The 14,733-nt window shown below is 34.2% G+C and overlaps 1 protein-coding gene across 2 annotated transcripts in view; it reads left to right on the plus strand.

The window, feature by feature from the left end:
- The window catches only part of gfra4a (GDNF family receptor alpha 4a), a 217,151-nt gene that overhangs the window by 171,426 nt on the left and 30,992 nt on the right, over nucleotides 1-14,733 (plus strand). For both annotated transcript variants that reach the window (XM_088087621.1, XM_088087622.1), the window contains exon 7: nucleotides 4,266-4,435. In XM_088087621.1, coding sequence (XP_087943747.1) covers nucleotides 4,266-4,435 — 170 coding nt within the window. The remainder of the gene's footprint in view (nucleotides 1-4,265; nucleotides 4,436-14,733) is intronic.

Consider the following 14,733-nt stretch of genomic DNA (forward strand, 5'->3'; position numbering starts at 1 on the left):
GTTTTCTGGTAGAGATCCTCAACTGGCACTTTTTCGGATAAACAAGCTCTATTTTGATACCATTTTTTGCACTCTGGCACCTTATGTATACTAAATGTACAAAAAAATTTCCAGTGTGAATCACTTTGTATTAATGTGAATTAAACAAATGTTTGGGGGACCACCTGGCACCTTATTGGGCCCCAGATTTGGCCCAAAGGCTGTAAGTGTCACTGCTATATAATGTTACTATACACCTTGAAATTTTGACCTGCATATTGTCTCCCTTCAGTTCCACTGTTGTCATGTGTGGGGGAGATCTGTGCTTCTCTGAGAGCACTTTTCTAGTTTTAAAATGCTTTTAATAATGTTCACAGTGCAGCTGCTAACCGCAGCTGCCGTCCCACTCTTCCATAGCTTTATTGTGCGGGTCAGAGCAGGTGTGTCCTTAATGAAAAAGTTTTACAATCAGTTTGTTTAGTTAAACTCTCCCCCTCCAGTGCACTCACTCATTTCTAACATTTATTTTGGAGAGTCATTAGCATTTCATAATAATAGTATTCATTTCCACTTTTCACTGCTATTGCTGTAGCAGAGGACTGTGCAGGTGTGTGTGTGTGTGTGTGTGTGTGTGTGTGTGTGTGTGTGTGTGTGTGTGTGTGCGTGCGTGTGTGCGTGTGTCGGGGCTCTGCTGTCCGTGACCCTCTCTCATGCTCATATTTTACTGAGGAGAGAAGCCTGAGAGGGCCTGAGGGTGTGCATCCTTGGTCCTCACTGGGTGAATGAAAGCACTGAATGTATAAAAATCCTACAGCATAATTCAAATGATTTTGATCTGACTCTAAAATCAATCAACCTGCATAAAATCAAGCATCATGTGTGTAACTTTAATCTAAATATTGAGTCACACAACAAAGAATGAAGGATCTTTACTTTGTCCATCTTGAGCTTCGCTTTCGCTGAGGTATTGAGTTGGTTAAGGGGTTTGTCGAAGGACAGCGGGGATGTTATTGTGGGATTCACGGACAGTAATTCGAGGTATCTGTTGAGCCACAAGAATAGTCTACTTATCAATAATAATGGAAAGTTGCGAAGTACCTGGAGTGTTTGTAGGATTTGAGGACATTGAGGGATCTAGGAGGATCCTTCACTGGCATTTTTTAATGAACAAGCTCTATTGTGATGCTTTTTATGCACACTGACACCTTATTTTTTCTTAAAAAATGTTTTTTTGGCTTTGTTTGATTTGAATTCTTTTTTCAACTATTTAGTCACATCGCTTTTCTTGTGCTGTTTTTTTTTAAAAACATAGAAAAAAGGCAACAAGCAACTTGCAAATTGCAAGAAAATGAATTCAAAAACAAAAGCTGGAGGGAATTTCTTAGGCAAATAAAAAGAATAAAGCTTTGGAAAACATACTTTGTAGCTTATTATTATAATTCCATTGTTAAAATTACAGAATTATCATCATTTTTAAGCACCTTTTCCAGGTCATTTTCAGATCATTTTCTTGTACTTTTTACTACTTTCTTGCAAATTTTTGGGTCATTTTTTTGTTGTTGATCTTTATTATGTTTTTGAAAGAAATCAAGCCATTTTGCTGATGTTTCAGAGGCTTAATTATGACGCAAATACCATGTTTTCACATTGTGTCCATCGCCACTTGGCGTGACTTTGCATCTATTTGCATCTTTGCAGTGACTCTTTCTGTAAACTCGCAGCGCCAAACGCTTACACCGTTTGGTGTGAACGCACCATAACAACACCTGTTTCACTTGAGGCCAACGGGACGTAAAATAACAACTTACACATGAAGATGTCTAAATAAAATAATTCAAGTTTAAATGCTATTACCGACAAATATCACAGTCACAATTAATTGCATTTTTAATCGCATGTTAACAGTTCTATTATTTTGAAGAAACAGTTTTTAAGTCTAGACACGGTAAAGCAATTCTTGTCCAATTGTCTTGATTAGGGCTCAAATGAGTAAAAAAAAAAACTACGACACGATGGGTAAAAAGGAGATCTCCAACATTTAGTCTAAATTTGGAGCGATAGTCTGCCTGCTTACTAAGAAGCTAGCATGACGTTGTTGGCACCAGTGAGTTCCTCAGGTTGTCTAGTTTCATATGATATCAGAAACATCACTGTAGCTTTAAAGCTCAGCCCAGATACAGCATCTTAAAGACAGAAATGTTGACCACATTGCATTGAGATGAACACGTTATCACTGAGTAGTAATAAGACAAAATAATTCAGTAAGTCCAAAATTTCAATGTGGAATTATTGCTGCTAAAATAAGCATCATTCCACACCATCTGTGACACGTTCATTAGTGCTGTGACTTAACTAAAATACAAAAAAATACAAATATAATGTGTACATTAACATGAAACATTATTACTCTCCCTCACAGGTTTTCATACACACGACTTTCTTTGCAGAGTTTGATTTATTTTTCAGACATGACTCTTCTCATCCCTCTCCTGTCTCACAAAAGCGACATATAGGGCTAATAATGAGGGTGTGTGAGTATAACGTATAGCCTGAAGTGCTCTCCTGCAGGACTACAAAACATTATTATGTTTACATATAACCCCTATGAACATTATTTCACCGGAGGCTAAATTTGGATGCAGCCTCGGTGTTAAAAACCAGCAGGAAGGTCAGATATGAGTCAGTCTGGCTCAGCGTCTGCAGCGTCCTCCTCCATCTTTTCGTGCTCCCCTACAGCTGTTCAGGTGAGCAACATGCTGACCGGAAATAAATTCAACAAAAGTTAACTCTGCTGCTTTATTGTTGGTCAGTATTTCATGGTATGGCCTGAGACCTTCTTTTGCCATTAAAATGTGCCATTTATTGATCTTGCATTGTGTCTGGCTTGCAGCAGCGTTTGCCTCTGAGCGTTCTGTAATTAACAAAAGCTTCAATCTGCCTCTGACTGAGGCTTTTTTTGGCTAATTTACATTTATGATAGAGAAAGTGAGTTCCTGCTCACGCAACGCTCCTGTCTCTCTTGTGCCACGGCAGACTGCAGACTGCACTATTTCTTGTCTTAGAAGGAACATATTGTATCCCCCAGACATATGAATAACATATGTCATACATCTGTAGGCCTTTTCTTCCACTGGTGGCCCAAAAAGGCAACAAGATGTATGAATTTAAAAAGGAAAAAAAAGAACTTCCATTTCTGCTTTTTATTAAAAATGTTTTATTCATGCATGTGTCGACGTATAAAATGGTGCACAGACATAGAGTGATGTATTGAGTGAAGGTGGCGTTAAATAACTCATACGTATGTATGTAAAGTTTGACGAGTTTAACATACATCCAAAATAAAGGGAAAAAACCCCAAATAAACCAAAATACTGAAAATAAAAAAATACAGATACAAAACAAAACCAAGAATTAAAAACAGACTAGATTAAGTGTTTGATGATTATGAGCCTCAGGACATTTACATGCACGGTTTAGTCGACTTAAAAATGGATGATAACCTTTGCTGGATAAATAGATTTGAATAAGCAGCAAGAAATTGCATCTCATGTCCGAAAATGAGTCGGAGGAAGTATAAACTTATTATTTCCTCCCTCTTCTCTTCATGTAAACGTGCTGAGAGATGTATAAAGAATGAGTCCAAAAACCCAGAAATGTGTTAATATTTCAGTACATTTGTCTCAAAGTCAGTTGGTTTTTGGTTCGATGTTTAAAACAAGGTCCTTGATTGACAAAAGCGGAAGAGAATTTCAGGTTTTGTTGTGCGACAGCCATCAGTTGAGCTCAGTATCTTGCTCAGGGACACATAGACATGATGACTGGAGCAGCCGGGCGTCAAACTACCAATATTTTCATTAAAAGACGACTTGCTGTGCCTCTTGAGCCGCAGCTGCCCCTTAAAAAAAAAGAAAAAGTATGTACAGCTGTTTCAGGTAAAAGAGTGTAAAAAAAGAAAAAGATTTACTGCAGAAGTCACGAACTGGAAGGTTTCTGCAAAAATGAGAGTTTGAGTCCGTGTGTGGAAAAAAAGCAGTATCATCTCTGCAGGGATCTGAAATCAACACAATGCCACTTCTCGCCCCGGCGTTCAGTCGCCTGATGACTCACCCTCCAAGAGTGATCACACGCCATGACCACTTTGTAATTACAGTCCCCTGATACATAATTATAAAGTGACCAATCACATCTCAAAGAGTCGTGCGGGATAAAAAAAGCACAATGAAGCTGGAGCTGATGTGTGAAACTTTCAAGAGTCCTTCAACGTGAGTTTTCTTCTTGTGTTCTAGAAAACGCCATTCTGGCCTTCGGGAACGGATCGGACGTGAAGACGGGCGCCGGCCAGCCCGGGATGCCCAGCCCGGCGACGGACAACATGAGCCCACACTTTGTAACCACCGCCCCGGGCGTCTCCATGGAAACAGAGCAGAACATTCTGAGAGCACAGATACCTACTCAGGTGAGACGAGATGATAAAATGAAAATGTGATACAACCTTTTCCAGACAGAGAGGCGGTAATAGAGACGGCCTCGCTCAGAAATGGGTCGCGGTACTGAAGATAATTTGGGGCGTTTGTTTTATTCTGCAGGGAGTAGCACACGGGTGGGTTTTAAACTGTCTGCATAAATTAGACAGGGTCCGCTAAAAAATAATCTACGCAAGAACTGACATGAAAAATACTTAAATACTTAATACAGTTTGCTACCTTGTGCACAAAATTCACTAATGTCATGTTATAGTAATACAAATAATAAAAATAAAAATAAATAATAATAAAAATAATAATAATAAAAATTAATAACAATAGTAATAATAACAAATATATAATAATAAAAATAATTGCGTTTATTTATATAGCACTTGTGCTGCAGACTTAAAATCATGAAAGACAAAATGAAACAAATCTAAAACACAAAACAAAAGAAAAATAATTTCTTCCAAAAACATGGGGAAAATGGTAATAAGCAACTTGGTAAGAAATGTTCCACAGACAGCAAGAAATTGGAAATTTTGAATAAAAAAAAAAAGCTAGGAAAAAATTGTGAAGGTAAAAAAAATAAAAACCTAGAAGAAATATTTTACTTTTTACTTGGTTATCGAAAATATTAATTTAATTCAATTTATTATTTAAAATTATTTTCCAGCATTACTACAATTTTTAAGTACTTTGTCCAAGCCATGTTTGCCCTGCTAGGTTTTCTTTTACTTTCTTTCATTTTTTTTTTTTACTTTTTGCATCTTTTTTTAAAAAAATTTTTTAAAACTTATTTTCAGGTTATTTCCTTGTACTTTTTTTTTTTTTTACTTTTCAGATTAACCCTTTTAAACTTGAAGTAACATCACTTTGCTTTCAGAAACCTTTCACAAGCATTTCAACTTTTTAACCCTTTTCACCTTTAAAAGCATGAGGGACAAAAGGCAGTGAGCAAAAAAAAGTTGCAAAAAATTATTACATTTAGAAAATTATTTAAAGCTAGGGGGGAAAGATAAAAGCTAGGGGAAAAGTACATTTTTTAGCTTAGCCCCATTGCTGGGTCATATAGGTCTTTTTTTTATTTTGAACTTATTTTCAGGTATTTTTCTTTTGTTGGTGACATTTGATATTTGTCCATTTTTACAGTCCAACCCGATGCATGTCAGAGAGAAACCATCAAAAATAAGATGCTCAGTTTCAGTTAATTATTTTTTGTGGAGGGGGAATTCCCATCAGTCCTGCCACTATGACAGGCGTGAAAATTACAATTATGTGACTCAAAACTTGTCAATCAGAGCCAAAAATAATGATCCACAAGTTTTCTAAATGTCAATTGCCACCTCGTCAGAGTTCAACCGACGTGGGATCATTTACGCCTAAATTAATATTTGCAAGTTAAATTGGAAAAAAAGCGACAATACTCTTTTTTAGATATTTTTTTTTGTACAAAAGCACTCAATAAGAATATTTCAAGAGTATTTTTTCCAAAATAAATTCGGCAGAAATACTGTATTACTCTATTTTATATGCGCTGGCTCACAGTTCAGCCTGTAACAAGCTCGTATTGGTTGACTCTACTGAGTGTTGATCATGCAGAGGATTTTGGGAGAAAGAAAATGATTCAGAATGAAAAAACAACATAATTATGAGAATAAAGGAGTTCAGACAAATAAAACAATCAGCAAAACTGGCTGTAAACAAATATGTGTTACAGAAGCTTCTGCTGGTGGAGAGTTTGTGGGGAAGTTGAGAAAAACCTGATCATAGACAAACAAGTCACGTGACCACATACTTCTGAAGAGTGATCGATTTTAATAAAATGATTTTTTACTGTCTAAAACCACGTTTTACCAAACGTTTGAGTTGGCCTTTTATGGTAAAAGTAATGATGTTAAAACAAAAAAATTACATTTTTTAATGAAATGAAATTAGGATAAACATCCATGTTGTAAATATCATATCTTTATTGTTAGTCCATCATATATTTGGAGAAAGAAATTAAAACAGTATGATTTTTCACCATTTCTGAGACGTTTTTAAAGTCCTATGATGGTAAATATGTGTGGAAATAATATCAGTGCTACTAATTCCATGGTCACAAATTGACATATATTGGTACACTAACATATTTCAAGCGTTTAACAGGAAATGATGATCTGTTTTACCATTACCATGAACAGCCATCTCAACTGTTTGGTGGAGAGCTATATTTAAAAAATTATGGGGTATGTTAAAAAAAAAAAAAAAAAAAAGATTCTTGTTATTATCGCCCAAAGGGCATAAAAATATGCATTTTTTTTTGCTTTCGCTTCTTTCTTGTTAAGTTAAAGTGTTAAATAAAAACTGGCTCAAATCAGCCCGCTCCCCCCTGCTGGTAGTTTAAACACATTTGCTAGATTTAGCTGGAGAATAAAATGCAAAATAAACACTTAAAGTGACTCATAATCATAACTGCTTCATCGACAGTATAAACAGGTTGTGTAAACATCATTAATGTGGCCCGTACAATGAAGAAGTACAGTAAACAATGATTAAACTTTGTTGAACATTAATTTTAATGTGGGCAGCCTGTTTTGCATTAAGCATACACACAGTTTTCAGATTCTAATAATGAGGAGACATTTATAAATAATATAATTTACTCCAGGCGAAGGAAAATTAGCTCCATGCGTTTGGCGCCTAATGGGAACCCCTCACATAAAAAATGCTGTAGATAACATAATTGACAATCCGCTAACAGATATAAATAAACCACACAAACTAAATGCATAACTGGGACACTTACTTATTTCCAGAGGGAGAGCTGAAGAAAAGGGGCCGAAAGCTCAAATCACATATTCTAACCTGAACTCGTCGTCCCTCGCACGATTGTTTCTGATTGCATTACACTTAATATTGTGTTACGGGGAAGTGGACATGGACATTTTGTCACCTGATAGTCGAGTGTCAAGGCAGGATCAAATAAAGTGTCACTGAGTTGACACCAGTCAGAGTTAATTAAACCAGTAAATTAGATCTGGACAGCTGCCTCGGAGTCAAACATGCAACTCTTTAACCGACATCCTGTCACATTTAAATAACTGTCTCTGATATGTCAACAAAAATTGAATTAACAGGAAATGTTGCCGTGCATTTCAATCAGAGCTGCTCTGGCCACAGGACCAAATGTATGAATAGAAAAGATTGTCTAATGTTAGCGAGAACTTATTTTCTCCCTAATTATCTAATTTTTATTTATAAGTTGCTTCTGTATCTCATTTTCACTTTTTCATTTGTAATATTTAATTATGAACTGATTGTTTTGTGCTGTAAAATTATAATAACATAGCCGTTCCATCTATTGTTACACTTTACTTTTTAATTCTACTCATAGATATTCATAATATTTCCAACCAAGATGATCTCCCATGAGTCATCATGAGTCCTTTAAAGTAAGTAAAAGTGGTTGTTTTTGTACTATAGAATACAATGTTTGTCCATGATATGTATCACATATTTTTAACACATTTAGAAAAACTCTTAAGATTTATTTTTTATAATCCAAAAGAGCCGAGAACATCTACATATCGATCACTTCTACTCGCTTCAACAATGTTTTCTCCTAATTCCTTCATCAGATAAAATTCTAATAGACAATTTATTAGGGTTAGGCTTCGATAAAATAAATAAATATGATTAAATATGATGATACAAAACGTGTCACAGTCCTCATGCCGCAGTGCCGTCGTATGACAAGAGAATTACTTAAAATGTTAGTTTTTAAAAGGGGGGAAGAATTATTAGAAAAATATCCCAAAAGTAAGTTAATGTCCAATAAAATATTTCTTATAATTACATTATTTTTATATTTACAATTAAGGTTAATAGAAAATCTAAAAAAAAAAAACCAACCATATATGCATACACACACACACACACACACACACACACACGTATATACATAATACCTACAGACATATATATAACATAAACATACATTTATTTATTTATTCAGCGTTTCTAGGTAATTTTCTTGTTTGTTTGTTTTTTTACTTTTTTTTTCTTTCAGGGTTTGTTTATTTGTAACATTTTTACATTTTTTGAAAATATCTGGGCCTCTTGTTAAGTTGATGTATAGATTGAGAGGTAAACTTTATTGTCTGTGGTGACAGAAATTCTCTTTTGACAGGCTCAACAAAATAAGCACAGTTTCCATGAAAACTCAAATCAAAACACTTTAAAAATGCACTTAGAGAAACACACAAAGGGAGACACTAAAAAAAACAGCAACAGATAAGAATTAAAAGTCTGTGTTTTAAGTTGCTTTTTGACGTATCCCCATGGTGAAAGAAGTCTAACCACTCCGTTTAGGTCTCAAAGGGTTAATGTTTAGTGACTTTCTTGTGAGGTACAAAACTATTACTTTTTTTCTGGATACTGTGATTTTTTAAATATGATTATGCAGTGTGTTTTGTTTTGTGTTTTTGCATAACATATTTTGACTTTTTTCAAGTTTTCTTTTTTATGACATACTATACTGTGATTTTTTGTGCTTTTTTAATGCTAAACTATGATTTTCAAAAAAAGTTTAGACTCTGATTTGCTTTATAGTATACTGTAATGTGATACTCTGTAACATATATAGCATTTTTTGGTATATATATAGCATTTTTTGGCATACTGTACTGTGACTTTTTTATGATAAGAATACAATGAGAGTTTAAAATACTATATTGTCTTTTTTTTTTTGCCATACAATTGCTTATTGACACAATATACTATGAAATTGTTTTGGTATACTGTATGACTGGCACCAAAATGTCATAGTATGCCATGTCGTGCGAAAAAAATTCACCAAAAGGTCATATTATTATCACAAATGGCGCCAAAAAATCAACAAAACCACATAGTATGTCATTAAAAATGACCCAAAATGACACAATAACATTATAAAATAGTCTGTCATCAAAAATGTCCAAAAAAAAAAGTTATACTATAGTATGTATCATATGCCATAGTTCAACTAAAACACAAGAGACTTGTGCTCCAGAAAAAGATGAGCACTCAATGAAGAACCGAGGGTCACTAATCAGCAATTATGTCTTAAATATAAAGGCCAGAGAGCAGTGATAGGAACCACCCCCGCCGAATCGGGCTGAAACTCATTGTGTAGTTTGTCTTTGAAAAATTAACCCATTATTAATTATGTGGCAAAAAAATATCACAAAAATGCATGTTAAAAAAGATTAACTAAAAGCCTAGTCCGTAGAATGGCAAATAAATGTCAAAATATGACACATCCAAAAACACCATAAAATGGCGTAAGTACACATGCCATAGCATAGAAAGTTGCAAAAATGGCCACAAACACCATAAAAATGCATGTTGAAAAATTGACCGAAAAAAAGGCAAGGCTATAGTATGGCAAAAATGTCAAAATATGACCCGTCTCAAAAAATTGTTCAAAACACCTCAAAACAGCATAAAATAGTGCAATTAATCATGCCATAGCATAGAAAGTTTCAAAAATTGACAAAAACACCATAAAAATGCATGTTGAAAAAAATGACCAACAAAAGCAAGGCTATAGTATGGCAAAAATGTCAAAATATGACCCGTCCCAAAAACAGCTGAAAACACCTCAAAAGAGCATAAAATAGCTCAACTAATCATGCCATAACATAGAAAGTTGCAAAAATTGACAAAAACACCATAAAAATGCATGTTGACAAACATGACCAACAAAGGCAAGGCTATAGTATGGCAAAAATGTCAAAATATGACCCGTCCCATAAACAGCTAAAAACACCTCAAAACAGCATAAAATACCACAATTAATCATGCCATAGCATAGAAAGTTGCAAAAATTGACAAAAACACCATAAAAATGCATGTTGAAAAAAATGACCAACAAAGGCAAGGCTATAGTATGGCAAAAATGTCAAAATATGACCCGTCCCAAAAAATAGTTCAAAACACCTCAAAAGAGCATAAAATAGTGCAATTAATCATGCCATAGCATAGAAAGTTTCAAAAATTGACAAAAACACCATAAAAATGCATGTTGAAAAAAATGACCAACAAAAGCAAGGCTATAGTATGGCAAAAATGTCAAAATATGACCCGTCTCAAAAAATTGTTCAAAACACCTCAAAACAGCATAAAATAGCGCAATTAGTCATGCCATAGCATAGAAAGTTGCAAAAATTGACAAAAACACCATAAAAATGCAAGTTGAAAAATTGACCGAAAAAAAGGCAAGGCTATAGTATGGCAAAAATGTCAAAATATGACCCGTCTCAAAAACAGATAAAAACACCTCAAAACAGCATAAAATAGCGCAATTAGTCATGCCATAGCATAGAAAGTTGCAAAAATTGACAAAAACACCATAAAAATGCATGTTGAAAAATTGACCGAAAAAAAGGCAAGGCTATAGTATGGCAAAAATGTCAAAATATGACCCGTCCCAAAAAATAGTTCAAAACACCTCTAAACAGCATAAAATAGCGCAATTAGTCATGCCATAGCATAGAAAGTTGCAAAAATTGACAAAAACACCATAAAAATGCATGTGGAAAAATTGACCGAAAAAAAGGCAAGGCTATAGTATGGCAAAAATGTCAAAATATGACCAGTCCCAAAAACAGTTCAAAACACCTCAAAACAGCATAAAATAGCGCAATTAGTCATGCCATAACATAGAAACTTGCAAAAATTGACAAAAACACCATAAAAATGCATGTTGAAAAAAATGACCAACAAAAGCAAGGCTATAGTATGGCAAAAATGTCAAAATATGACCCGTCCCAAAAACAGCTAAAAACACCTCAAAAGAGCATAAAATAGCTCAACTAATCATGCCATAACATAGAAAGTTGCAAAAATTGACAAAAACACCATAAAAATGCATGTTGACAAACATGACCAACAAAGGCAAGGCTATAGTATGGCAAAAATGTCAAAATATGACCCGTCCCAAAAACAGTTCAAAACACCTCAAAACAGCATAAAATAGCGCAAATAATCATGCCATAGCATAGAAAGTTGCAAAAATTGACAAAAACACCATAAAAATGCATGTTGAAAAAAATGACCAACAAAGGCAAGGCTATAGTATGGCAAAAATGTCAAAATATGACCCGTCTCAAAAAATTGTTCAAAACACCTCAAAACAGCATAAAATAGCGCAATTAGTCATGCCATAGCATAGAAAGTTGCAAAAATTGACAAAAACACCATAAAAATGCAAGTTGAAAAATTGACCGAAAAAAAGGCAAGGCTATAGTATGGCAAAAATGTCAAAATATGACCAGTCCCAAAAACAGTTCAAAACACCTCAAAACAGCATAAAATAGCGCAAATAATCATGCCATAACATAGAAAGTTGCAAAAATTGACAAAAACACCATAAAATGCATGTTGAAAAAAATGACCAACAAAGGCAAGGCTATAGTATGGCAAAAATGTCAAAATATGACCCGTCCCAAAAAATAGTTCAAAACACCTCAAAACAGCATAAAATAGCGCGATTAGTCATGCCATAGCATAGAAAGTTGCAAAAATTGACAAAAACACCATAAAAATGCAAGTTGAAATATTGACCGAAAAAAAGGCAAGGCTATAGTATGGCAAAAATGTCAAAATATGACCCGTCCCAAAAACAGTTCAAAACACCTCAAAACAGCATAAAATAGCGCAACTATCCATGCCATAACATAGAAACTTGCAAAAATTGACAAAAACACCATAAAAATGCATGTTGACAAACATGACCAACAAAGGCAAGGCTATAGTATGGCAAAAATGTCAAAATATGACCCATCCCATAAACAGCTAAAAACACCTCAAAACAGCATAAAATACCACAATTAATCATGCCATAGCACAGAAAGTTGCAAAAATTGACAAAAACACCATAAAAATGCATGTTGAAAAATTGACCAAAAAAAAGGCAAGGCTATAGTATGGCAAAAATGTCAAAATATGACCCATCCCAAAAACAGTTCAAAACACCTCAAAACAGCATAAAATAGCGCAAATAATCATGCCATAACATAGAAAGTTGCAAAAATTGACAAAAACACCATAAAAATGCATGTTGAAAAATTGACCGAAAAAAAGGCAAGGCTATAGTATGGCAAAAATGTCAAAATATGACCCGTCCCAAAAAATAGTTCAAAACACCTCTAAACAGCATAAAATAGCGCAATTAGTCATGCCATAGCATAGAAAGTTGCAAAAATTGACAAAAACACCATAAAAATGCATGTGGAAAAATTGACCGAAAAAAGGCAAGGCTATAGTATGGCAAAATGTCAAAATATGACCAGTCCCAAAAACAGTTCAAAACACCTCAAAACAGCATAAAATAGCGCAATTAGTCATGCCATAACATAGAAACTTGCAAAAATTGACAAAAACACCATAAAAATGCATGTTGAAAAAAATGACCAACAAAAGCAAGGCTATAGTATGGCAAAAATGTCAAAATATGACCCGTCCCAAAAACAGCTAAAAACACCTCAAAAGAGCATAAAATAGCTCAACTAATCATGCCATAACATAGAAAGTTGCAAAAATTGACAAAAACACCATAAAAATGCATGTTGACAAACATGACCAACAAAGGCAAGGCTATAGTATGGCAAAAATGTCAAAATATGACCCGTCCCAAAAAATAGTTCAAAACACCTCAAAAGAGCATAAAATAGTGCAATTAATCATGCCATAGCATAGAAAGTTTCAAAAATTGACAAAAACACCATAAAAATGCATGTTGAAAAAAATGACCAACAAAGGCAAGGCTATAGTATGGCAAAAATGTCAAAATATGACCCGTCTCAAAAAATTGTTCAAAACACCTCAAAACAGCATAAAATAACGCAATTAGTCATGCCATAGCATAGAAAGTTGCAAAAATTGACAAAAACACCATAAAAATGCAAGTTGAAAAATTGACCGAAAAAAAGGCAAGGCTATAGTATGGCAAAAATGTCAAAATATGACCCGTCTCAAAAACAGATAAAAACACCTCAAAACAGCATAAAATAGCGCAATTAGTCATGCCATAGCATAGAAAGTTGCAAAAATTGACAAAAACACCATAAAAATGCATGTTGAAAAATTGACCGAAAAAAAGGCAAGGCTATAGTATGGCAAAAATGTCAAAATATGACCCGTCCCAAAAAATAGTTCAAAACACCTCAAAACAGCATAAAATAGCGCAATTAGTCATGCCATAGCATAGAAAGTTGCAAAAATTGACAAAAACACCATAAAAATGCAAGTTGAAATATTGACCGAAAAAAAGGCAAGGCTATAGTATGGCAAAAATGTCAAAATATGACCCGTCCCAAAAACAGTTCAAAACACCTCAAAACAGCATAAAATAGCGCAACTATTCATGCCATAACATAGAAACTTGCAAAAATTGACAAAAACACCATAAAAATGCATGTTGACAAACATGACCAACAAAGGCAAGGCTATAGTATGGCAAAAATGTCAAAATATGACCCATCCCATAAACAGCTAAAAACACCTCAAAACAGCATAAAATACCACAATTAATCATGCCATAGCACAGAAAGTTGCAAAAATTGACAAAAACACCATAAAAATGCATGTTGAAAAATTGACCAAAAAAAAGGCAAGGCTATAGTATGGCAAAAATGTCAAAATATGACCCGTCCCAAAAACAGTTCAAAACACCTCAAAACAGCATAAAATAGCGCAAATAATCATGCCATAACATAGAAAGTTGCAAAAATTGACAAAAACACCATAAAAATGCATGTTGAAAAATTGACCGAAAAAAAGGCAAGGCTATAGTATGGCAAAAATGTCAAAATATTACCCGTCCCAAAAAATAGTTCAAAACACCTCTAAACAGCATAAAATAGCGCAATTAGTCATGCCATAGCATAGAAAGTTGCAAAAATTGACAAAAACACCATAAAAATGCATGTGGAAAAATTGACCGAAAAAAAGGCAAGGCTATAGTATGGCAAAAATGTCAAAATATGACCCGTCCCAAAAACAGCTAAAAACACCTCAAAAGAGCATAAAATAGCTCAACTAATCATGCCATAACATAGAAAGTTGCAAAAATTGACAAAAACACCATAAAAATGCATGTTGACAAACATGACCAACAAAGGCAAGGCTATAGTATGGCAAAAATGTCAAAATATGACCCGTCCCATAAACAGCTAAAAACACCTCAAAACAGCATAAAATACCACAATTAATCATGCCATAGCATAGAAAGTTGCAAAAATTGACAAAAACACCATAAAAA

This window comes from Plectropomus leopardus, chromosome 14 (genome assembly GCF_026936395.1).
Source record: "Plectropomus leopardus strain MGB_pleo_1.0 chromosome 14, ASM2693639v1, whole genome shotgun sequence".
Classification (NCBI taxonomy): Eukaryota; Metazoa; Chordata; class Actinopteri; order Perciformes; family Serranidae; genus Plectropomus; species Plectropomus leopardus.